Consider the following 26,010-nt stretch of genomic DNA (forward strand, 5'->3'; position numbering starts at 1 on the left):
TTACTAATATATGAGCTCATCCCATGGCCCTGAACCATGTGATTTTACCTGGACAATCTCATTTTGAGCTTACAATAACCTTGTGATATAGGGATTTTTGCCCCTATTTTTCAGAGGAGGAAACTGGCTTAAAATTTGGGGTCACTTGCCTGAAATTATATAGCTGGTAAATGACAGAGGGAGGTTTGCATCCGGTTCTTCCATATGTGACAATACCTGGTATTCCTTAGGTGCTGAATACGTGTTTGTTTAGCCTCCTTTCTGCCTACATGCTCACCCAAGCAGGTGTCAGGAAGTGCAGATGTTCGGGGGCCCTGACACTCAGCCTTTCCTGGAGGGGCCCCAGTTCCGTGAGTAGCACGGTGCCAACCCCATCAGGATATTACCACATGCATCAATCACACACCTTGTGGTGAAAGCGAGCTGAACGCATTGATACATGAAGGCATTTCTGACTCCTCCCTGACCTTCAGCCTGCTGGGAGAGAGACTGGAAGGCCAGCCATGCTAGGTGACAAGCTGCTGATAGGCAAAGTTCACCTCCCCACAATGTACCCAGCCACTATTCCTGTGTGTGTGTGGCAGGGTAGATAGCACCCTTGGAGCTGGGCATCTGGATGGTGGTTGGGGTGTTAGGGGATGTGGCCATCCCTGCGACAGACAGCAGAGTGAGGCCTGAATCTGAGAAGCTCTGCCCTCCAGATCAGATAACCTATCGCGCTCCCAGAGGCCCCCTCCTCCTGAAAGGACTTTAGTCTTTGGAGCTGTCACCTGAGCTGAGTGGGACAAGAGCTCTGCAGGGCAGGCCACGCTGCGAAGGAAGGAGGGAACACGGGGCAAGGGCTGCCTGCTGCCTACTGGAGACCGCACCATGGAGCCAGGCAGGGCCCGTCTGCGTCTGCAGAGGACAGAAGGGCTGGGAGGGGAGCGGGAGCGCCAACCCTGTGGAGATGGTGAGCCGCCCTCAGGGGTGCAGAAGGCACAGGCGGGTCGGGGGAGAGGAGGGGGAGAGATGCGCTGTGGAGAGAAGGCTCCAACTGCCTGATGCCAATCCTTCCTGCTGTCCAGAGAGGCCAAGGAAGGCAGACCCTGGCCTCAGCCTCGAGCCACTAGCTGGAAGATGGAACAGAAAAGAGCTATGTTAGAGCTGTGGCCTGGCCTTATCTTTCTGACTCTTCAGCCCCAGATAGTGAATGGAGTAGCTTCCCGTTCCCTGAGTGCCCTGTTCCCAGTAACGTCACCAGGCCCCCTGCTTGCCTATAGCCTCCTCACCATTGGCAACAGCAACTTCCCCTTCTAGTAGCCCCAACCATGATACTAGATATTGGCTGGTTGGGGTGAGGGCAGCTGCTGAGCACACAAAGCATTTCCTGAACACAGGATGCCTCTGGGTCTGCAGAACCCCGATTCCTCCTGTTGACTGTGCCTTTGACCCCTCCTCCCAGGAAACACTGAGACGCACAGAGCCCCGGACTTGGTACAATGGACCCGACACATGGAGGTGAGGGATGTCAGAGGTCAGAGGTCAAGTGGACAGATCCTTGGTAGCAGGAAGCAGGAGTGAGGCTTGGTGATAAAGATGACCTTTTTTTTTTTTTTGAAACAAAGTCTCGCTCTGTTGCTCAGGCTGGAGTGCATCGGCACAATCTCGGCTCACTGCAACCTCTGCCTCCCAGGTTCAAGCGAGTAGCTGGACTACAGATGAGTGCCACCAGGTGTGGCTAATTTTTTTTTTTTTTTTTTTTTTTTGTATTTTTAGTAGAGACGGGGTTTCACCATATTGACCAGGCTGGTCTTGAACTCCTGACCTCAAGTGATCCACCCGCCTTGGCCTCCCCACGTGCTGGGATTACAGGTGTGAGCCACCGTGCCCAGCCTGATGACTTGTTCCTGAGTGCAAAGATCAGGTTGGAATTAAGGATGGAGATGGAGGGGTTTGAAGCACAGGTCCCAAAGGTCACCAAAAGTCAGCCAGTAGATAGAGTCTTCCTGCTAGTGCGGCTGGAGGCCAGGGGTGAGGAGTGACAATCAGAGGTGACCAGGCTGGAATTCAGACCCAGGGAGGGGAAGCCTTGCTCCTGCTGTCACTCCCTGATCCTCACTGCTGCCCCAGGAAGCCAGAAGGAGATCAATTCTGGGCAGGAATCATGGCTTGTTCATCTTTTTATCACAGCTCTTAGCATTGCAGGGTCCCACCCCGCCAGCAGACCCATCACCACCCCACCAATGCCTGCCCTTCCCCCCACAGGCCTGCCACCACTGATCCCCCATTCCTGCTGACCCCCCAGATTTTTTCTTTTTTTTTAAAGCACTGTGCCTGGCATAGACAGAAACTCAGTGAATGTCTGGTGAATGAAAGGATGGCTGACTGGAGGGACAGTGGGCTCTGCCCTGGCTTTGTCCCGTAGGCTATGAAGGCACAATTGCTGGAGCAAGCGCAGGGACAACTGAGGGAGCTGCTGGATCGGGCCATGCGGGAGGCTATACAATCCTACCTATCACAAGACAAACCTCTGCCCCCGCCTCCCCCAGGTTCCTTGAGCAGGTGAGTCTGGGGAACGGCTGTGCAGGCTCCTCTGTAGCAAGGATCATGAGCTATAAACATCACGTTATGTGCCCTTGCCAGCTTTAGCAGGACCACAACTCCAGCCTTCCCTCTTTCCCCCTTGTCTTCCTAACACTGGCCTCCATCTACTAGGCCTCGCTCTGCCCTGGCCCTGACCTTCCACCCGGTCCTGCCCTCTGGCCCTAGCCCTGACCTTTCCCTACCACTCCCCTTGGCTCCCAAGTATTGACCTTCTGCATGGCCCTGCCCTCTGCCCACTTACTTTTTCCTGACCCTGAACAAACATCTCAATTCAGGACCCAGGAGCCATCCCTGGGGAAACGGAAAGTTTTCATCATCCGCAAGTCCCTGCTTGAGTAAGTCGGGGTGATGACAAGTAATGGGAGGAAAAGAAAGGGCTTTGGCTAGGGGTCAAGGTACCTCATTTCTCATCCCCAGGCTCTAGGTGGTTTGTGGGGAGGACTTGGAAAGGGTTTCTAAGGTGCGGGTCCCCTATTTGCCCTGGGCATGGTTGTGGAAGAAAGGCCTTTAGCTAGAAGTTCTGGATCGCTAGGCCCCATGCCTCATGTGTACAGTGTCTGAGCTAGTTCACACGACCCTGAGGACCCTCCCACACTGACTTTCGGGCCCCTGTCCCTCCAGTGAGCTGATGGAGGTGCAGCATTTCCGCACCATCTACCACATGTTCATCGCTGGCCTGTGTGTCTTCATCATCAGCACCCTGGCCATCGACTTCATTGATGAGGGCAGGTAGGTCCCCTTCCCACCTGGGACAGGCACACCTATCTGATCAGACCCTCTGGGTCCTCAGTGCCCCACCTGCCCTTGGGGCAAGAGGACACACGTTCTGCCTTTGGTTATTCGACATGTACCAACACTGCTCCCAACAACCTTCCCACCTGAAACACTCTCTAGGATCCCTTCCTTCCCCAGCCTTGGTTGGTCCTTTGTCTGTCCTCCCAGGGCCAGCCACTCTCAAATGCTTCTCAGTGACACCTTGCCCTGAGGCAGATGTGTGTGTGTGTGTGCACACATGCACACCCATACACACTCCTTTCCAAGTCAGTTCTATTCAAGTAACCTCTATTGAGCACCTCCCGAGTACCAGTCCTAGTGGCCAGAGAAATGAGGGGGGCAGACCCCACTCCTGTCTGTGAGGCACTCCCAGTCTTGTGGGGAAGACAGACATGTACCCAAGTGCCTGGGTGGGTCATTTCCCCCACAGAGCACCCCACCCAACTGTGAGGATGAGCCTCAGAGAGCTGTATACCCCTGGAGGTCTGTATTTTCATGCCTCCCACTATTCCCAAACCAAACTGAGGGTTGGGCTGCTATTTCTCATGGCCCAATAACGAGATGCAGATGAACTGGGGAGGAAGAGAGTTTTTATTTCTGTAACCAGTTACAGGGAGAAGGCCTGGAAATTATCACCAGGCCAACTAAAAATTACAATTTCCAGAGCATATATACCTTCTAAGCTCTACATCTATGTGTAAGTGTGCATTCATCTAAAGACATAAGTGATTAACTTCTTTTAATCTATAATTAAAGTCTGAGTCTTGAAGACCTTCTTCTGGAGCCTCAGTAAATTTACTTAATCTAAATGGGTCCAGGTGCTGGGGTGATTACCCTTCTCTTGTCTCCTGCTAAATCACGGAGGTTTGGGGAGTTTCTTCAGACCCCCAGCAAAACTTGTTTAATCATGCTTTGAGGTTCAGGAAAGGCCTAGGCAAAACTCTTGGTGGGCTTTTGTTACATTCCAGCCTTTGTATAAAGGCACTGGTTTTTAATATTTAACTTAACCACTCAGTCAGTACTGAAACAGTTGTTATGGAGGTCTGCATTAGTGAGACCTGCTTGTCACAGTCCCCACTGTCAATTTACACATGATTTTTATCATGCGTGTATATTTATTTATCATGAGAATCGCAGGGAGATGGGGAGTCATAATCTTTCTGGCTACTTCCTGCTGAAAGGGGGTTGTCGTTATGGGGCACCAAAAGCAGCAGTGGAGTGGAAGAGGTTGATTTGTTCCCAGCAGCACTCTTTCGGGGCCTTAGAGGCAGCACCTGCTGAAAGATAATAGTATGCAACAACACATAAATAGGCTACTGATCTTTTCTTCTGAAGTTTAAGTTGTCTAGTCTTCAGTGTGCAGGGCTTTAAGAAAGCACAGCTTAGGTTTCAGTGATCACCAATTAGGAAGAATGGGGAAAAAGGAAAAGAGGAAAAAATTGAAAACATTATTTTGGAGACCTGTAGCCAGAAAAGTTAGAATTTAATCCAAACTGCAGAAAATAATAAAAACTGAAAAACATCAGGCAAGACTAGAATATAACAACAGATGTACTTTTTTTTTTTTTTTTTTTTTGAGACAGAGTCTCAGTCCGTTGCCCAGGCTAGAGTGCAGTGGCATGATCTTGGCGCACTGCAACCCCCGCCTCCCGGGTTCAAGCGAATCTCCAACCTCAGCCTCCTGAGTAGCTGGGACTACAGGCATGTGTTACTGTGTTCGGCTCATTTTTGTATTTTTAGTAGAGACTGGGTTTCACCATGTTGGCCAGACTGGTCTCGAACTCCTGACCTCAGGCGATCTGCCCACCTCGGCCTCCCAAAGTGCTGGGATTACAGGTGTGAGCCACTGAGCCCAGCCATAGTTTTTGAAACATAATTTTTCTCTCTCCAGTTTCCCATTTTTATTAAAAGACAGATCATAGTAGGACTGGTTTGCTTTATTATACTTGGCTTAATTATTTGTATACAGTACAGCAAGAATAATTAGTTTCACATAGGCCTTTTAAATTGGCTTTGATGGAACTTTGTTCCATAAAGGAATCTGAGATAAGTCCTTTTAAAGCCGAGCCCAGCCATGGATTTGTACCAATAAATACCTATGAGTTGGGTGAATTCCTCTCCTCTTGAGGTTCCAAGATAACTTGGGGTTCCTGGCCTGTCAGAAAATACATTTTTTTACCTACATCAGATCAGAAACCCTGGACAGGGACTGTTACACAAAATATGATGCCAGTTTTCAAGGGCTTTATTGGCTTCATAAGTCAAGTTTGAGTCCTTAAAAAAGAGTACACCATTCCAGTCAAAGCCTTGGCAAAATAACCAGTTTTTCCAATTATGTCCTGTTACAAAAGAAAACAGATTCTTATTGTACTTATGCAAATAACTATTTACAAATACTTTCCAAATTCTGGAGAAATCAGGTAGAGAGAAACAAACATGCTCCAAATTTTATTCATAGGAGTATACTTTACTTAATTGTTAAAAGCTATTAATAGCTCAAAAGAAAAGTTTCCTTGACTCTGCAAAGCAAAACAAAGGACTAGCAACATTTTAAGCAAAAAGTGAAAAAGATCACTTCAGTCTCCTATTAGTTCAGTTCATGCAGTTAATTCCTGTCCTGCTTCATATTAATGAATATTTTAACTCTTCAAGAGTCCTGAATGTTTTTCCTCCATTGTAATGTCACAATCTACAAAGTTATCAGAAACCTGCATTCAAGAGCACCTGTTAGAGCTTTATAGCTGAATATAAAACCACCTTCTAAAGAGGACCAAAACAAGACAACAATTGTTTATGGATGACAGTTTTAGGGTAGCCATAGTTAAAGACACAATTGACAAGGAAATCTGTTACCTCTGTAGCACACAACAATTTAACATAACAATGGCTGGGCACAGAGGCTTATGCCTGTAATCCCAGCACTTTGGGAGGCCGAGGTGGGCGGATCACGAGGTCAGGAGTTCAAGACCAACCTGGCCAATATGGTGAAACCCCGTCTCTACTAAAAATACAAAAATTAGCTGAGCATGGTAGTACGTGCCTGTAGTCCCAGCTACTTGAGAGACTGAGGCAGAAGAATCACTTGAACCTGGGAGGCGGAGGTTGCAGTGAGCCAAGATCACGCCACTGCACTCCAGCCTGGGCAACAGAGTGAGACTCCATCTAAAAAAATAAATAAATAAATAACAATGATAATTATTATCGATAATGTACACTAAGATATATCAGAATTATAGGAGTCTCCCATAACTTTGGAACACATACCAATAACATTTATACAAACATAGCCCAAAGAAAGTCAAACCCCATTTTATATTTGGTAATGCTTCCTGTATGATTTTTGGTACCAAATAAGCCAAACTTCACCTTTATATTAGTGTACTATTAACGTTAAACCCAATTATTTATTTAGTTATTTATTTTCTTTTTTGAGACACAGTCTCACTCCGTCACCCAGGCTGGAGTGTAGTGGCATGATCTTGGCTCACTGCAATCTCTGAATCCTGGATTCAAGTGATTCTCCTGCCTCAGCCTCCCAAGTAATTGGAATTACAGGCATACACCACCACACCCAGCTAATTTTTTTGTGTGTATTCTTAGTAGAGATGGGGTTTCATCATGTCGGCCAGGCTGTTCTTGAACTCCTGACCTCAAGTGATCCACCCGCCTTGACATTCCCAAAGTGCTGGGATTATAGGTGTGAGCCACTGCACCTGGCCTTAAACCTAAGTCTTAATAAAACCTTATACACATGTTTACCCAATTGTAATGTTTGACCATAAGGTAAGATTTGTATAGACTTTTTAGAACCCTTTACAATTTTTGTTAAAGAGCAGGTTAGTGCTCTAAGAGAAACCCATTGTGCTTTTATTTTAATGCTCAATTTACAGAAGAAACTGGATGATACCCCTTTAACTTTAGCCAATATGTTTACACACAGAATTTCCTTTACAATCAACCTTCCACAACTTGCTTAAACCTCTGTCTTTATCTTACCCAACTTAAAACAATCCTTTTACCTTTTAATCTAGGGAAAAATCCATATTCTCATGCCTTCTTATAATCTTTTTACCAAAAGTATATTTTACTTTTCTTATACACCTTGCACATAAATTGTTTCTTCAACAGTGTTAAATATATATTACATTGTTAACTCTTAGCAACTTTTATTTTTGGTGAAAACCTTGGTAAGTTTGGGATTTTAATTATGTACTAGGTGTGGAGCCTAGGACCTAGACAGAAGTACAGATAAGGTCTGACTTATTCCAGCGTCTAACTCCATGTGTCCTAGGACTTACCTAGCTGTAAAGCAGGTAAGCTGTACAGCTAAGAATCATAAAGCATTTAGGAGGCCTAATCACCTTTAAATTGTGTAACATTTCTTGTATAAATTTCCTTTTATAAATTCTTTCAGGACTTCCACAGACAATCTCTGAGTCATAAAGCATTTAGGAGGCCTAATCACCTTTAAATTGTATAACATTTCTTGTATAAATTTCCTTTAATAAATTCTTTCAGGACTTCCACAGACAATCTCTGACATGCCTTGACTTTCTGATTTGTCCTAAACATGTTTCTCTTTAAACAACCAGTTATTTTACTCTAAGACAAGAATTTACCATACAAGATCCTTTCTTATATAAATTCTCTTTTCTTTAATATATTTTTGCATATCTGGTGGGCATGGCTAATTTCACATGTCCCTAGCCTTATCTAGAATCTAACGCTCCAAAACAAATTTAACAATTTTTAAGTCAAAGAAGCAGTTTATGACCTAAAGCATTTAGCAAACCTAATATTTCACATCCATAATTTAAACCAAATGTTTATATTTTTGAAGATATTTTTATTTTACCAATAATCTTTAAAATTGTCTTTATTTTTATAACTTTCTTTGTCTCTCTTATTTCCTGTTTTTTTACCTTGTTTTATATATAACCTTTAAATAAGGTTTGAATTAGACAAAAATTAGTTACCCTTTAAAAAGGACACAATTTTTAGAATGTTTTCCTACAATATATTTTTATTGGAAAATACCCAAATAATATCTGTTGTTTAACTTTAGATTCTAAATTATGACAAGTTTGTTTGTATTTATCCCATTACATTTATCTAATTATTTATTTTAATCATTTGCCTAAACTATGAAAACTGCAATAGTCATAATTTAAAGTTATGAAACCGCCACTGCAAAATTATAACTGAGACAGTGAGAATGATCTGACCTGACTCCATCTTGCTTCTAACCTCCAAGCCATTCTTCTTCATTAACTTAGTTTATAGTGTAGCTTTATTTTATTTATTTATTTATTTTTGAGATGGAGTCTCGCTCTGTCACCCAGACTGGAGTACAGTGGCACAATCTCAGCTCACTGCAGGCTCCGCCTCCCGGGTTCACACCATTCTCCTGCCTCAGCCTCCCGAGTAGCTGGGACTACAGATGCCCGCCACCACGCCCGGCTAATTTTTTGTATTTTTAGTAGAGACGGGTTTTCACCATGTTAGCCAGGATGGTCTCAATTTCCTGACCTCGTGATCTGCCTGCCTCAGCCTCCCAAAGTGCTGAGATTACAGGTGTGAGCCACCTTGCCCAGCCTATAGTGTATCTTTAAAACAGAGAATGATAGCAGTCCTTTCCCAGAATGAACTTTCTTCATGTCTGTGGACTAGACTGTCTAAGGCCGCAAGAGTAGAAGTTAGGGCATTTTACTAAATAATTCAAGATGTAGCTATCTTCATTAAACAATATTAATGTTTCATTTATTAAAAATGACATGAGCAAAGATCATTCTGTTTTGGGCTGAGTTATAGTTTTGTAGCCTCTATGCCAAATTTTGATACCTTATAGTATTTGGCAGAGATAAGTATGGAATTGCTTGATCAATAAATGCAAACAAAAATGTATGCTGGCAACTCTTAAGACATTTCTAGTATTACTTTACCAATAATTTTTAAAGCTAGCTGATTTATTAAAGATTTTATTTAAATCACATATACTTGAAAAAGCATTTGACTAATCTTTCCTTTTTTCTGTTAAAGTATTTAAGTGCTTTTATTTTTCTTTGAGCCAATTAATTAGAACACTTTTATGTATTTTCAGTAGTGAAACATGGTATACACAAGACATAAATACACAGACGAATTAGGCATGCCAATAGAAGTACATTTTATAGATTCCTAAGACCTCCTTTTTCCTCTCTTTTAACTGGATCTTTGTGCTCTGGGCAGAGCCAACACTGAATCCTGGGTTTTTAAAAAGGGAGAATTATTCTGAAGCCAGATCATGTAAGGCTTTTACAGTGCACTTACATTCTTTTTTCCCAAAGACACTTCTATGTCTCTCAATTACACTTCTTCTTAAAAACCCCAGAGTAGCTTCTGTTGTAATAGCTATTAATCAAGAAAACAGAATTCAGTCAACTGAGAAGGAAAAAAACTTTTACTCAAAAAGACAAGGTCCTGGCCGGGCGCAGTGGCTCACGCCTGTAATCCCAGCACTTTAGGAGGCCGAGGCGGGCAGATCACCTGAGGTCGGGAGTTTGAGACCAGCCTGACCAATATGGAGAAATCCTGTCTCTACTAAAAATAAAAAATTAGCCAGGCGTGGTAACACATACCTGTAATCCTAGCTACTTGGGAGGCTGAAGCAGGAGAATTGCTTGAACCTGGGAGGTGGAGGTTGTGGTGAGCCAAGATTGCACCATTGCACTCCAGCCTGGGTGACAGAGCAAAACTCTGTCTCAAAAAAAAAAAAACAAAACAAACAAACAAAAAAGACAAGGTCCTAGGAGAGAAATAAAAACAAAACCAAAAACATGAAAGCCTTTTAAATACAAACGTGCAAACATGCACACATACATATACACATCTTGGATGTTAGCTTTTAATTAAGCTGACTCTCAACCATTGAGCGTCTAGAAGATATTTCTCCTTCCCAGTGGCCTCTCAGCAGGAATGGACCCAACATCTCCCATTTTCTTTTTTTTTCTTTTCTTTTCTTTCTTTTTTTTTTTTTTTTTTAAGACAGAGTCTTGCTTGGTCGCCCAGGCTGGAGTGCAGTGGTGCAATCTCAGCTCACTGCAACCTCTGCCTCCTGGGTTCAAACAATTCTCTGCCTCAGCCTCCCAAGTAGCTGGGATTACAGACGTCCGCCACCACGCCTGGCTAATTTTTTTAGTAGAGATGGGGTTTCACCATCTTGGCCAGGCTGGTCTCAAACTCCTGAACTCATGACCCAGCCACCTCGGCCTCCCAAAGTGCTGGGATTATAGGCGTGAGCTACTGCACCCAGCCAATACCTCCTATTTTCAAGTTTACATGCTATCAAAGGGAATAAGACAGATACACAAATAAGTGGAGACAAATTTTGGACAACACAAGGGGGAGTGCACTCAGGCAAAACAGACTCAAAACCAACTCAAAACCTGATCTCAACCAAAATGCAAACCAGGCGTATGAGTGAGCCCTATTGCTTCCCTGGGTGGTACCGGACAAATGGCTTAACAAGTCCAATAGGAAAACAATAGGCTCCCGGCATATGATCTGTTTAACTCACCCTTTGAGCGTGTGTGCTTCTGATCTCTGTTCTTCCCCAGTAGTGAAAGGGACGTGCAATTTTGCACACGGGACAGCCCTCGGGAGGGTCCCCAAGAAAAATCTCACAGGCAGCTGCTTGGACCCTCCTGAAGACCATCTCATCACAAGCCGCTGGTGGCTGAACACAGCATCATCCCGGTCTCTCCTGGCTGGCTTGCCACATTTTGTTCCCAGATCAAACTGAGGGTTGGGCTGCTATTTCTTGTGGCCCAGTAACGAGATGCAGATGAACTGGGGAGGAAGAGAGTTTTTATTTCTGCGGTTACAGGGAGAAGGCCTGGAAATTATCACCAGGCCAACTAAAAATTATAAAATTTTCCAGAGCTTATATACCTTCTAAGCTCTATGTCTATGTGTAGGTGTGCATTCATCTAAAGACATAAGTGATTAACTTCTTTTAATCTGTAACTAAGGTCTGAGTCTTGAAGACCTTCTTCTGGAGCCTCAGTAAGTTTACTTAAGCTAAATGGGTCCAGGTGCTGGGGTGATTACCCTTCTCTTATCTCCTGCTAAATCACAGAGGTTTGGGGAGTTCCTTCAGAATCCCAATAAACTAATTTGTGGAGGCCTGGGGAGTTTCTTCAGACCCCCAATAAAACTTGTTTAATCATACTTTGAGGTTCAGGAAAGGCCCAGGCAAAACTCTTGGTGGGCTTTTGTTACATTCTGGCCTTTGTATAAGGGCACTGGTTTTTAATATTTAACTTAACCACTCAATCAGTACTGAAACAGTTGTTATGGAGGCCTGTATTAGTGAAACCTGGCCTGCCACATCCCCTCTCCCTATGTGGGGCTTGGGAAGCAATTAAAAAAACAGCTCCAAGGATCCACAGGTTCAGCAACAGCACTGCCTTTTGGTAAAATTTTTGTTGTCAGTTATACAAGTATTAAAAGGACAAAATCTACTGCTAGGTTTGCATAAGAAAAAAATAAATTAAAAAAACTAAAAATGATAAAATCTCAGTAAAAAGCTCAAATACATGTTTTCCTGTAAAGGAGGTCCTTCTTGACCACCTCCTTCAATCCCACACTGCTCTCGGAGGATTTTAAACAGTTTCTGGCTGGGTGCAGTGGCTCATGCCTGTAATCCCAGCACTTTGGGAGGCCGAGGCAGGCGGATCACTTGAGGTCAGCAATTCAAGACCAGCCTGGCCAATATGGTGAAACCCTGTCTCTACTGAAAAAAAAAAAATTAGCCAGTCGTGGTGGTGCAAGCCTGTAGTCCCAGCTATTCAGGAGGCTGAGGCAGGATAATTGCTTGAACCTGGGAGGCGGAGGTTGCAGTGAGCAGAAATTGTGCCACTGCACTCCAGCCTGGGTGACAGAGCGAGACTCTGTCTCTAAAAAAAAACAGTTTCTGAGTTTCCCTCCAGAGCATTTTCCATGCGTTAACATTCAGTACCAAAGACAGGTACATTGTGGAGGTTTCACGTAAATAAGAAACTGTACCTATTATTTTGTAATTTGATTTTACTCCCTAACAATTTATTTTAGGGATCTTTTCATGTTAGTCCATTGGTTTGAAGGACTGCAGAGTATGGAGGTGCCAGATTTGTTCACTTAGTCCTTTGGACACTTAGGTTGTTTTCAGTTTTTCCCCTTAACAAACCATACACTATTAACCTAGGCTAACAAAACACTGAACAACCGGCATCCTATTAGCTCCAATCTACAACAACAGACGCTCCAAAGGAACAAAACTAAGGAAAGTCAGTCTAGTTACCTCATATCCTAACGTGTTGTATATAGAGTACTGAGCCCTTACCAACACCATGAAATCAGAGGGGGCTCTCAAGGTCATTTAGAATCAAACTCATGCCATGACTGAGTCTCCTGGAGAAACGCCCTGTGCCACAGACGTGCCGTCTTGAACACCTCCAGAGATGGGGAGCTCACAACCTGATCAAGATACCTCAGTTCATCTTCCAGGAGCTCAGACTGAAGAGGAAGGGGACAAGAATGGGCTTCACTTATCTACTTTGTCTCTCCTTCCCCACTCCAAGGCTGCTGCTGGAGTTTGACCTACTCATCTTCAGCTTCGGACAGCTGCCGTTGGCGCTGGTGACCTGGGTGCCCATGTTTCTGTCCACCCTGTTGGCGCCATACCAAGCCCTGCGGCTGTGGGTCAGGCAGGGGGCCAGGGGCACCTGGACGCCGGCGACCGGCCTGGGCTGTGCGCTGCTAGCCACCCACGCCGTGGTGCTCTGCGCGCTGCCGGTCCACGTGGCCGTGCAGCATCAGCTCCAGCCCGCCTCCCGTTGTGTCCTGGTCTTCGAGCAGGTGAGGGCCGAGCCCTGCTGAGGGACAGGAAGGAACGAGCTGGTGGGGCCATCTCAGCTGTCCCCCAAAGAGGGGGCGGGGCCCACGAGAGGGAGGGCGCTGGAGACGGCATTGGCAGGGGCGGAGCTAGTTACCAGGGGTGGAGTTCATTATGAGGGATTTGGGAAACCTGCAGGCTGGAAGGCAAACACTGTGACACCGCCATCACAGGAGGTTGACCAGAAGACTCCGCTCTGGCCTCTTATCCCAGCAGCCTTCATTCATCCCAGCATACGTTAGGCTATACGGCCATCCAACAAATAGAAAAAGTATGGGCTCTGACCAGACAGATCTTACACTCTGCCTGCCTCTCAGAGGTAACCCAGAGCACAGAGAGGTTAAGCGATTTGCTTAAAGCCACACAGCAACTTGGCCTCCCCTTCCACTCTGCCACAGGTTAGGTTCCTGATGAAAAGCTACTCCTTCCTGAGAGAGGCTGTGCCTGGGACCCTTCGTGCCAGACGAGGTGAGGCCTTCATCTTGCCCGGTTGTGAACTCAGTCCTCTTGGCTGACTGAATGAAGCCAGCAGGTTCAGGATCCTGATAAAAGCCCTGCCTTCCTAAGCCCGGGTTGCCCACCAGGCACAGCCCTGGCATCCAGCTGGGCTCTGTGGGCCTTCATTGTTAGGCATTCTCAGCCCCTGCCTCTGACAGATGGTACCTCTGTTACCCAGGACTTCTGGCACTTTCCTATTTCCTATTTCCAGGCCCAGCCTGTCACCCAGGCTTTGTTGTTCCATTTATAGAGCACAGGCAGAGTATATTTAGCATCATTCTTAAGGGCCCTAGAATTTTTGGAATGACAAGTTGGCACTGGCTCCAACTTAAAGTCACCAGCTGCATTAGCCCTTAACAAGAGCCCTTAAAGTCACCAGCTACAGGCTGAGCACAGTGGCTCACACAGGTAATCCCAGCACTCTGGGACACTGAGACAGGAGGATCGTTTGAGCCCAGGAGTTCAACACCAGCCTGAGCAATATAGTGAGATGGGGTCTCACTTCAAAAAACTTTTTTAAATTAGCCAGGTATGGTGGCTAATGCCTGTGGTCCCAGCTGTGTGGAAGGCTGAGGTGAGATTACTTGAGTCCAGGAGGTGGAGGCTGCAGTGAGCCATGACTGTGTCACTGTACTCCAGCCTGGGCAACAGACTGAGATCCCATCTCAAAAAAAAAAAAAAGTGAGGGACATGCAAATCTTTCTTTCACTCACTTGAACACTTAAAGACCATTTCAACGTTATTAATTGGCCTAATTTCAATTTTTTTCTTTTTTTGAGATGGAGTCTTGCCCTGTTTCCCAGGCTAGAGTGCAATGGCATGATCTTGGCTCACTGCAGCCTCCACCTTCTGGGTTCAAGCGATTCTCCTGCCTCAGCCTCCTGAGTAGCTGGGATTATAGGTGTGCGTCACCACACCCAGCTAACTTTTTTGTACTTTTAGTAGAGACAGGGTTTCACCATGTTGGCCAGGGTGGTCTCGAACTCCTGACCTCCAGTGATCCACCCACCTCGGCCTCCCAAAGTGCTGGGATTACAGGAATGAGCCACCACGCCCGGCCAATTTTTTTTTTTTTTTTAGAGACAGGGTCTTGCTGTGTTGCCCAGGCTGGTCTTGAACTCCTGGGCTTAAGCAATCCTCCTGCCTTGGCCTCCCAAAGTGTTGGGATTACAGGAGTGAGCCATTGAGCCTGGACCCTAATTTCAATATCGTTGTATCTCAAAGAATAGGAAGGCTCGAGGAGAACAGAAGAGATGGGAGAATGGCCAGTCAGTGGAGTAGTCAAAACATACACAGAATTTGTCAGTTAAGTTTGCTCTCTAATTTGGGTGTGTTTCATGATGCCCTAAAACAATTACAATAGTAACATTAAAAATCACTGGTCACAGTGATTTTTGCCGAGGTGAGAAGATGGAGTAGAAGGGTGGACCTGTGACTCATGGTGGTGGAGAGGGGACATTTCTGGGAGGCCTGGGGAGGCAGTGGGAGGGTGGTGCCAAGGGAAGAGGAGGCCAGTGCTGGGCCAGAGGTCCAATGCCACCGGCAGCTGCCAGTGTCCCTCTCCAGTTATGTGTCCCCACACCCCCTCCAGGTCCTGGGCTGTGTGCTCTATGCCTGTGCACCATACCACATATAATAATAAGAAGAAAGAAATATTTCAGGAATTACCAAAATGTGACACAGTGGCATGAAGTGAGCACTTGCCGTTAGAAAAAGTGGCACTGATAGCCTTGTCTCTTGCAGGGTTGCCACAAACTTTCAATTTGTAAAAGAGGCGATATCTGGGAAGTGCAGTAAAATAAGATATGCCTATATTAGGAAGTCCAGACAGAAGGGGAAGGAGAATGGGTTGTCGAACGTGTGGGTACCAAATGAAGCTCTGGCCACAGCAGGCCCTGCACTGGAAGATAGGGTGCCTGAAATGAAAGCAGAAGAGACAGTATTAAAGAGCCAGTTCCGCTCCTGCCCAGCTTAGCTCCCCTAGCCTGCAACCAGGTCCTACGTCCAGCTCCTTGCTTATCCCCCACCCCCACCCTATCCATTTCTCCACTCACCAATCCCACCACCCTTCCCCAGCAGCCCCCTCACCTCTGCCCTCCGCCCTTCCCCTTACTAATCCACCCCTCTCATTCCTCCCCAGGTGAGGGGATCCAGGCCCCCAGTTTCTCCAGCTACCTCTACTTCCTCTTCTGCCCAACACTCATCTACAGGGAGACTTACCCCAGGTAAGACCCTGCACTCCTTCCCCAAATACCCAGGCCCATCAGGAACCTTACCCTTCTACTCTCCCCTCCCTGAGGTCCTCAGGCTCACCTCAGGCACTGGCCACTTTCTCAGGAAGCATCTCATAATAAAGATGGGAAATAGGTGACTGCTAGACTACGCTGTCTCCTTGCCCGGCCTATGATGACACTAGGGCAACCCACTTTCCTGGTTTACCCAGGACTGTCCTGATTTTAGTACTGAAAATCCTACCTATCCTACACACCCTTGTTGACATCCATGCTTAAAACCCACTTGTCATCTCTGTTATGGAAAGTTCAAAGTATCCTAGACCCCACCACCCTAGATAATCCTCCCAGGCCTGAGCAATTAAGGGAACTGAGGAGAGAGGGCCCCAGAACCTGTGCCCAAGCTGAACAGAGAACAACATGAAAGAATGAGAAACATATTGTCCCCATTGCCGCTGCAGGACGCCCTATGTCAGGTGGAATTATGTGGCCAAGAACTTTGCCCAGGTGAGAAGATAAGGTAGGAGGGTGGACCTGTGACTCATGGTGGTGGAGAGGGGACATTTCTGGGAGGCCTGGGGAGGCAGTGGGAGGGTGATGCCAAGGGAAGAGAAGGCCAGTGCTGGGCCAGAGGTCCAATGCCACCGGCAGCTGCCAGCATCCCTCTCCAGTTATGTGTCCCCATGCCCCCTCCAGGCCCTGGGATGCGTGCTCTATGCCTGCTTCATCCTGGGTCGCCTCTGTGTTCCTGTCTTTGCCAACATGAGCCGAGAGCCCTTTAGCACCCGTGCCCTGGTGCTCTCTATCCTGCACGCCACGTTGCCAGGTGAGCCAACTAAGGTAGGGCTAGAGCAGCTGTGCCCTGGGGAAGGCTAATCAGGGAAGGCCTTGCTAGTTACCTTCCCTCGGTTTCAACATGTTCTCCTTCTGAGTCTCCCCTCACATCTGTCCCCTCCTATCAGGGCCATTGCCATGGTCTCAGTTCAGACCATCTGCTCCCCCTCCACATCAGCCTCCTAACCCATCTCCCTGGCATCCAGATCTTTCCTGTCCCATCTACCCCAACACTGCTGCCCAGGCGAACTTTCCTACTACAACGAATCATTCCCTACCCTCCTTCAAAAACTCTAGTGATAAGTCAATACTGGCACTTTCGGATCAGATGTGAACCCTTGATGTGGCATCCAAGGCTCCCTCCCACACAGCCCCAGCCTATCTTCTCATCCTACCACAAGCCCTGAAAGATATGTACTTCCATGCCTCCAGGCCTTTGCCCATACTGGCCCCTCAGCTTGAAATACCCTTTCCTAATTTTCAGCCATGGAATCTAGTCGCTTCTTGGAGGCCCATGGCTGAGATGCCCCCTCCTGTGGGAAGCCTTCCTTTTGTAGCCATCAGTTACCATGACCCACCTGTTTCTCTGTACTCCCAGGCACATCAATGCCACCATACTTAGCTCCCATTACATTTGCCCTGGACACATGGTTGGACATCTTTCTGTCTCTGTCTCTGTGTGTGTCTCACTTCAATTACTCTGTGAGCTCCCAATGGCCCTTTGAGATTCATCTCTATCCCCAACATCTGGCACGAAGTGATGCCAAGTAAATGTACATGAACACATGGATGAATAAATGAATGCATAAGGCCAGTCACAGTGGCTCACACCTGTAATCCCAACATTTTGGGAGGCCAAAGGAGGAGGACCGCTTGAGGCCAGGAGTTGGAGACTAGATTGGACAATATAGTGAGATCTCATCTCTACAAAAAATTTAAAAATAGCCGGGCATGGTGGCTCACTCCTGTAATCCCAGCACTTTGGGAGGCCAAGGCGGGTGGATCACGAGGTCAGGAGATCAAGACCATCCTGGCTAACACGGTGAAACCCCGTCTGTACTAAAAATACAAAAAATTAGCCAGGCGTGGTGGCGGGCGCCTGTAGTCCCAGCTACTCGGGAGGCTGAGGCAGGAGAATGGCATGAACCCGGGAGGCGGAGCTTGCAGTGAGCTGATATCGCGCCACTGCACTCCAGACTGGGAGAGAGAGTGAGACTCCATATCAAAAAAATAATAATAATAATAATAAATTAGCTAGGAGTGGTGGCTCACGTCTGTAGTTCCAGCTACTTGGGAGGCTGAAGTGGGAGGATCACTTGAGTCCAGGAGTTTGAGGCTGCAGCGAGCTATGATCACACCACTGCAGTCCAGCCTGTCTCAAAAAAAAAAAAAAAAAAAAAAAAAAGGAATGCATAAATTTGTGAATTACCAATAAATGAATGGTAAGAGTTGGGGCCCTGGTTTCTGGGCAGGGGCTCCTCAGAACCCAGATCAGGGCTGCCTGTGGGTCCATGTGGGCCAGCCTGACCTGCAGCCTCTTGTCCCCATCCACCAGGAATCTTCATGCTGCTACTCATCTTCTTTGCCTTCCTCCATTGCTGGCTCAACGCCTTTGCCGAGATGCTACGATTTGGAGACAGGATGTTCTACCGGGTGGGGCCTGGACCTAGGCCAGTTGGAAGCTGGAGGCAGGGAGGGTTAGGGAGGGATCTGGGGAAGATGGTGGCCAGGTTGGGTGTCACTTCAGCCATGCTGTTCACCTCCCATAATAAGAAATGTAGTCCTCCAGATGTGGTTATAATGCCACCCCTCCACCTCCTGACAAGCCAGGGCTAACTGCTTTTGTGTGCATGGTACTACAGAATCTTCTCCTGAGAGAGGGAGTAGGAGGGAGGACAGGGCCTCCATGACCTGAGGAGGGAGCTGGGAGGGTGTCTGCTGTCACTGTTCTGCCAGGAGCCAGCCCTTCTGGAACACTGGGATGGGGTGCAGGCAGAGGGAGCAATGGGGAGGAGCCGGAACCCAGATGCTTGCTTACCTCCTTTCCCCCACCCTGACCCCACCTTCTCCAGGACTGGTGGAACTCAACATCCTTCTCCAACTACTACCGCACTTGGAACGTGGTGGTCCATGACTGGCTATACAGCTACGTGTATCAGGATGGGCTGCGGGTATGAGCCCTGCAGACCCCTTCAGCTCCCACAGTTAATGGAGGCTCTCCTTCCTTCCCTCTCCTTCCCTCCTGCTGCAGTGTGGCAACTACACCACTCACCTTTCCCAGGCCTAAGGGCCCTTTTGATTTCATCTGTCCTCATTTTCTCATTTTACCCAACCCAATGGATAAAAAATCCTTGCAATCTTAACTTTCTTCCATCTTTATCCTTAATTCCACCCCGTCCACAGGGCATTGTTTCCCACCTTAGCCTTCTAAGGAACATGCACATAGCAATTTTCAGCTACCAAGGGTTTTTACATACATTTAATCGGCACAGTAACCCTGAGAAATAAGTATTATTATATCCTCATTTTAAAATGGCACATAAGTCCCAATGGGATAGTAGCATGCTCTTTTTTTTTTTTTTTTTTTTGAGATGGAGTCTCGCCCTGTTGCCCAGGCTGGAGTGCAGTGGCACGATCTTGGCTCACCTGCAACCTCTGCCTCCTGGGTTCAAGCGATTCTCCTGCCTCAGCCTTTTGAGTAGCTGGGATTACAGGCGAATGCCACCATGCTCAGCTAATTTTTGTATTTTTAGTAGAGACGAGGTTTCACCATATTGGCCGGGCTGGTCTTGAACTCCTGACCTCGTGATCTGCCCGCCTCGGCCTCCCAAAGTGCTGGGATTACAGACGTAAGTGACCGTGCCCAGCCAGCATGCTCTTAAATAAGATTGATGTCACCCCTTCTGACCTCAGATCCCATATTCTTTCCACTGCACCACACTCCCCCTGGCTTCCTTAAGGTGGGGGCTCTTTGTGGAGGAGCTCAGGGAGACTCACTCTTCACTCCTTTCCTCACCCTGCCAGCTCCTTGGTGCCCGGGCCCGAGGAGTAGCCATGCTGGGTGTGTTCCTGGTCTCCGCAGTGGCCCATGAGTATATCTTCTGCTTTGTCCTGGGGTTCTTCTATCCCGTCATGCTGATACTCTTCCTTGTCATTGGAGGTGAGCTGGCCTCTGTGCCACTGGAGGGGAGCCATCCAGAGGGAGGCCTGGGTCCTGCTCCTAGAGATCCCAGACTGATGGTGGGAGGCCTCGCCCCCAGGACTGAAGGCGAGGCTGCTGAGACTGAGAGGTGGAGTTGGGGGGGACTTGGAAAGCAGGGAGGGAGGCAGCATTGGGAGGCAGCCAAGCTGTATCCCGGGGCATGTGGGAGGAGGTTTCTGGTTGGAGAAGAACATTTGAATAGATCACTCATGGAGGAAGACAAAGAGGAGGATGAGGTTGAGAGGCTCAGTATGAGATTCAGGATATTGAAGTGCAAACTGAAGAATTCTGGTTTTTTACATGGGCCACTTTAGACCTCTACGAATTTCTGCACCTGAGTTCAAGATCTTCTCCAATGGGGCCTTCTTGTTCCATCTCTTCCCAATACCCTGGAATGGGAGGGAAGCCAGGGAGACAAGGCACTCCTGGAGCTGGAATGACAACCTTTCCTCCTGCACCAGGAATGTTGAACTTCATGATGCATGACCAACGCACCGGCCCGGCATGGAACGTGCTGATGTGGACCATGCTGTTTCTAGGCCAGGGAATCCAGGTCAGCCTGTACTGCCAGGAGTGGTACGCACGGCGGCACTGCCCCTTACCCCAGGTAAGAGACCACAACCCTCATCCAGCTCCCCATCCATGAGGACACACAGACCAACAGCCAGTCCCTGCTTGTTCCCCAACTCACCAGCTACAGTCAGGCACCAGGGCCTGGCTTGGGGGTGATGGACTCTCACGTCTTGGATGCATGGGTTGGTCACCAGGAATTATCTCATTCACAACTTATTCTTCTCTGGCTCAGAGAACCTTCTGGGGGCTGGTGACACCTCGATCTTGGTCCTGCCATACCTAGAGGTCAGGACAGATGACGCTACCTGCCCAGATGACACCACCAAGTTCTCTGCCTGCAAAACCTGGGACCAGGACTCCTGTCTGCATTCCCAAATTGGCTCTGAGTCAAGGCAACCTGCACACAAGACCCCACCAAGGAATGTGCAAGGACTGAGATCTGCAGACTTGTGGGTAACTGAGCACAGACCTCAGCATGGGGGTGACCAGGGTGATTCTTCAGTCCCTATCCGCATGGGCTGGGTATAGGATACCCTCCTACCCCCTGACTGTCTTAGGGAGACTTGGGGTACCTTATGGATTTGATGAATGTGGGGGAACTCAGAGGAACTGGGGCCACCAAGGTTTGAAAAGGGTTTGGTTCTTGACTTTGTATTCCTTCCAATACAGCAATAAACTTTGTCTCCCTTTTTATTCATTCATTTATTCATTCATTCATTCATAATTTGTTGAAGGCTCACTTGGATTTTTGTAGAGTTGTGTCTGTAGAGGCAAGACTTTGTGGTAGGATGCGTGAGAATCTTGGGTGCCCCCTGCCTTACCTTCTCTATGCCACCCCCATCTCCCAGAAACCTGACCCTTCTTCCACCTTTTCTCCAGCTCATATTGAATTTTCTAGCCCCTTTAATCCTTCTGCTCCTGGCATGCCCTAGCACATTTTGAGAGGACACGTAGCAGGCCCCTTTCCTTTAGCAGACCCAGGAGAGGAATGCCTTGTATAGACCTGAAGCGAAGCTTTTAATTTCGTGAACCCCAGTTTCTACAACTATAAAAGGGACATTAAAATTAGGAGTGTCCTGACTGAAAGAGACAGAAGGTCAAAATACTTCTGTTCAAAACTATTTCAGAAACCAGACTGTGTGGTCTGCCCTCCCCACACTGATTCCCTGCCTGATGTGGTTCTGGGGAGACATCTGTGTAAGAAAAGTGGGGAACATTAGTCTCAGGGGAGCTGAGGACCAAAAAATCCAGGGTCCCTAAGAGAGAGAGATGGGGTATTTCTTTTTTTTTTTTTTTTGAGATGGAGTCTCGCTCTGTCGCTCAGGCTGGAGTGCAGTGGCACGATCTCGGCTCACTACAAGCTCCGCCTCCCAGGTTCACACCATTCTCCTCCAGGTTCACACCATTCTCCTGCCTCAGCCTCCCAAGTAGCTGGGCCACAGGCGCCCGCCACCATGCCCGGCTAATTTTTTTTTTTTGTATTTTCAGTAGAGACGGGGTTTCACTGTGTTAACCAGGATGGTCTCAATCTCCTGACCTCGTGATCCACCCATCTCAGCCTCCCAAAGTGCTGGGATTACAGGTGTGAGCCACTGCGCCTGGCATAAGACATCTTTTTATGTCAATAAATATAGATCTATCTTGTCACTTTTATTTATTTATTTGTTTTTTTTTTTTTTTTTTTGAGACGGAGTCTCGCTCTGTCACCCAGGCGGGAGTGCAGTGGCGTGATCTCGGCTCACTGCAGCCTCCACCTCCTGGGTTCAAGCGACTCTCCTCCCTCAGACTCCCGAGTAGCTGGGACTACAGGTGCCCGCTACCACGCCCAGCTAATTTTTGTATTTTTAGTAGAGACAGGGTTTCACCATGTTGGTCAGGCTGGTCTCAAACTCCTGACCTCATGATCCACCCGCCTTGGCTTCCCAAAGTGCTGGGATTACAGGTGTGAGCCATCACGTCCAGACTCTTTTCTCCCTCTTTTTATGCCTTCTTTTGAATAAATTATGATTCCACAAGTGGAATGAATGGTACATTTTTATTTCATTTCTGTTATCTTATTGTATGTTCTTTACTCATCCCATGATTTAGCTTTTTAGCTCATGTTGCTACTCATTTCATTTCCCCTACCCCATTGTTATTTTGGATGTTCTACTATATTTTTCCATTCTCTTGTTAGTTACCTTCCCTTCCAGCAATAATAATAAAACACACATTATGATTATTTGAAAATATGCCAATTATGTATTCCATTAAGATGTTTCATGTCCTGCACTTCTACCAATAAGAGACATTTAGAATACTTTTTCTTACCTCTCTCACTCTGCTTCCAACTCCTAGGTTTTTCTGAGATAGGATAGTACTTTTGGTTGTAGATATAATTAGATGTCTATCAAGCTCCATGAACATTTAACTGTGTAATATTTTTCTTTCTAAGTTTGTTGCTCATTACTTGTTCTTTATTCTCTTCACCTTCCTCTATCTTGATTTCTCTGTTCTGTTACCAAACCATTCTTTCAGGTGAGGTATGAGATTGATATACTCTCTGAATCCTTTGGATCTCCAAATATGTATCTTTTGCCCTGACAGGTGAAAGTTTTCTCAGCTGGGTATGAGATTCCTGTGTAAGGCTGGGTGCAGTGACTCACACCTGTAATCCCAGCACTTTGGGAGGCCAAGGTGGGTGGATCACTTGAGGTCAGGAGTTCGAGACCAACCTGGCCAACGTAGTGAAACCCCATCTCTACTAAAAATACAAAAATTAGCCAGGCGTCATGGCAGGTGCCTGTAGTCCCAGCTACTCGTGAGGCTGAGGCAGGAGAATCACTTAAACTGGGAGGTGGAGGTTGCAGTGAGTTGAGATTGCACCACTGCACTCCAGCCTGGGTGACAGAACAAGACTCAGTCTCAAAAAAATAAAAATAAAAATAAATAAAAGACTCCTGGCCAGGCGCAGTGGCTCACGCCTGTAATCCCAGCACTTTGGGAGGCTGAGGCAGGTGGATCACAAGGTCAGGAGTTTGAGACCAGCCTGACCAACATGGTGAAACCCCGTCTCTACTAAAAATACAAAAATTAGCCAGGAGTGGTGGCGCATGCTTGTAATCTCGGCTACTCAGGAAGCTGAGGCAGGAGAATCACTTGAACCCAGGAGGCGAAGGTTGCAGTGAGCCAAGATTGCGCCACCACACTCCAACCTGGGCAACAGAGCAAGACTCCATCTCAAAAAAAAAAAAAAAAAGAAAGAAAGATTCCCATGTAGTCATTTATTTCTCTCAGTTTTCCCACTTTGAGTTTCCAGTGTTGCAGATGAAAAGTCCCATACCAATGTGATTTGTTTCCTTTTGTAGATAACTTGCTCTTTCTGTCTAAAAACTTGAAAATGTCTTTCTTTAACCTTGAAGTTTGGGAGTTTCATGCCTGTGTGTATGTCTTTTCTTGTTGTATCTTCCTGTTTCCTTGCAGTCTTCAAGCTCAGATATTTCTTCACATCAGCAAAATTTTCTTCTATTCTTTATTGCCTCTCCTCCGTCTGTTCCTTTTCCCCCTTTTGGAACTAATATAGTTGAATTTTAGGACTACTGGATCTATTCTCCAAGAATCACATTTTCCTCATTATTTCCATCTCTTCATAGTATTTGCGCCATGCTTTGAAATATTATTTCCACTTGTTCTTCCAAGCCACTAATTTGAGTCTCAGCAGTGACTATTCTCTCTTTCAATACATATACTAATTTTTTTTGTTGAAAATGTTGTTTTTTTAGTTCCAGAAAGTTGTTTCTTTCTTTTTCCTTTTTTCTTTCTTCTTCCTCTTTTTTTTTTTTTTTTTCCATACTACTTGAATCTCTTTAAGTGCTCCTAATGGTTTAAGCTATCACATACCTCTTTCAGTGGCTACTGTGCTTTCTGGTGGGCAGGGAAACCAGATATCATAACTGCATCCCTGTGGGGCCCAGGCTCTCTGAGTCACATTCTTCCAGTGTTCCCATGGTCCTGATCTCTCTGCTCTGGGTGCTTCAAAGCTGGTCTCTATGCAGTGAGAGTGAGGAAGCTCCTCACCAGGTCTCCACACCAGGACATCCACCCTTTAACCCTAAGTGAAGCCTTTACTTGGCACCCTGCAGCCTGGCTCCAGCAGCAACATGGCTAAGTGTTTGGAGATAAGGGTGGAAAAGAGTGGAAATTGCCTTAGAACTGTAGTTCTCAAACTCCATTGTGCATTAGAACTACCTTCAGGGTTTGTTAATACAGAGTTTCTGATTCATTAAGTCTGGGGTCAAGCCTGAGAATGTGCATTTCTAACAAGTTTCCAGGGCAAGCCCTTGCTGCTGATCGAGGGACCACTGCTTTAGCATACACCAAACCAAGCCCTCTTTCTTCTCCTCCTTTTTTTCCTTTTTCTTCTTCAAAATTATACTTTCTTTTCTTTCTTACTTTTTTTCTTTTTTTTTGAGACAAAATCTTGCTCTGTCATCCAGGCTGGAGTATAGGAGTGCGATCTCAGCTCACTGCAACCTCCCGCTCAAGAGATTCTCATGCCTCTGCCTCTGGAGTAGCTGGCATTACAGGTGTGCCCCACTGCACCTGGCTAATTTTTTCTATTTTTAATAGAAATGGGATTTCACTGTGTTGGTCAGGCTGGTCTTGAACTCCTGGACTCAAATGATCTGCCTACCTCAGCCTATCAAAATTCTGGGATTACATGCATGAGTCACTGCTCCCAGCCCAAAATTATGCATTCTTTTTATGGTAAGGAAATTAACCCAATGTCAGGGAATTATCTCCTAGTTTTATGTTTAGTCTTCCTACTAGTTCACGGTACTGAGACTTGTACACGACGGAGCTCCATCCAGGCGCCTCCTCCACCGAAACGCTCATGGGTGCATCCCTGACGAGCCCAACTGTGTCTAAGGAGAAGGCACCGGCGGGGACCCGAAGGCACTCCAGGCAGGACAGCACCACTGGGCTCACCTGAAGATGAGTAAAGGTGGGTCAGACCAGAAATTGCCATCTGTGCGTGGCCTCAGGACCCCTTCCTCTTTGGACACCCTTTTATTATTAGCTTTGTGCCCACACAGCCCTCCCTTCAGGATCCTCAGGGGTCAGAGGGCTGTGGTTCGGGAAGTACCTAGGGTGGCGGTAGGTGGTGAGGCTGCTGCCCAGCAGGAGTTTCCTCCCCTGCTGGGAGCCACCTTTCTTCCTGTCTACAGTCTGCGAGTGTTGTCCCCTGTGTGTCCCCAGACTGCACCCAACTGCTTGTTCCAGCCACCTTCCCTTCACCCCTTTGATTTTACCCAGTGTTTTCTCTTCTTTAAATCACCTTGCCTGTCCTGGGACCCTTATAGCACTTGCTCTGCTGTCCTATGGTCCCCTCCCAAATCTGTGCTGTCCAGTGTCTGTGA

The 26,010-nt window shown here is 46.9% G+C and overlaps 1 protein-coding gene across 1 annotated transcript; it reads left to right on the plus strand.

Annotated features, from left to right (window-relative positions):
• The first annotated feature begins 777 nt into the window (after positions 1-777).
• SOAT2 (sterol O-acyltransferase 2) lies at positions 778-21,308 on the plus strand. The gene is made up of 15 exons (XM_054443970.1): positions 778-952; positions 1,445-1,500; positions 2,408-2,544; positions 2,862-2,921; positions 3,208-3,315; positions 12,960-13,236; positions 13,672-13,741; positions 15,912-15,996; positions 16,464-16,509; positions 16,699-16,828; positions 18,392-18,489; positions 18,909-19,007; positions 19,861-19,996; positions 20,500-20,645; positions 20,844-21,308. Exons 1-15 carry the CDS (start codon positions 871-873, stop codon positions 20,892-20,894), a joined length of 1,581 nt encoding a protein of 526 aa, XP_054299945.1. The 5' UTR covers positions 778-870; the 3' UTR covers positions 20,895-21,308.
• The last annotated feature ends 4,702 nt before the right edge of the window (positions 21,309-26,010 follow it).

Source organism: Pongo pygmaeus, chromosome 10 (assembly GCF_028885625.2).
Source record: "Pongo pygmaeus isolate AG05252 chromosome 10, NHGRI_mPonPyg2-v2.0_pri, whole genome shotgun sequence".
NCBI lineage: Eukaryota > Metazoa > Chordata > Mammalia > Primates > Hominidae > Pongo > Pongo pygmaeus.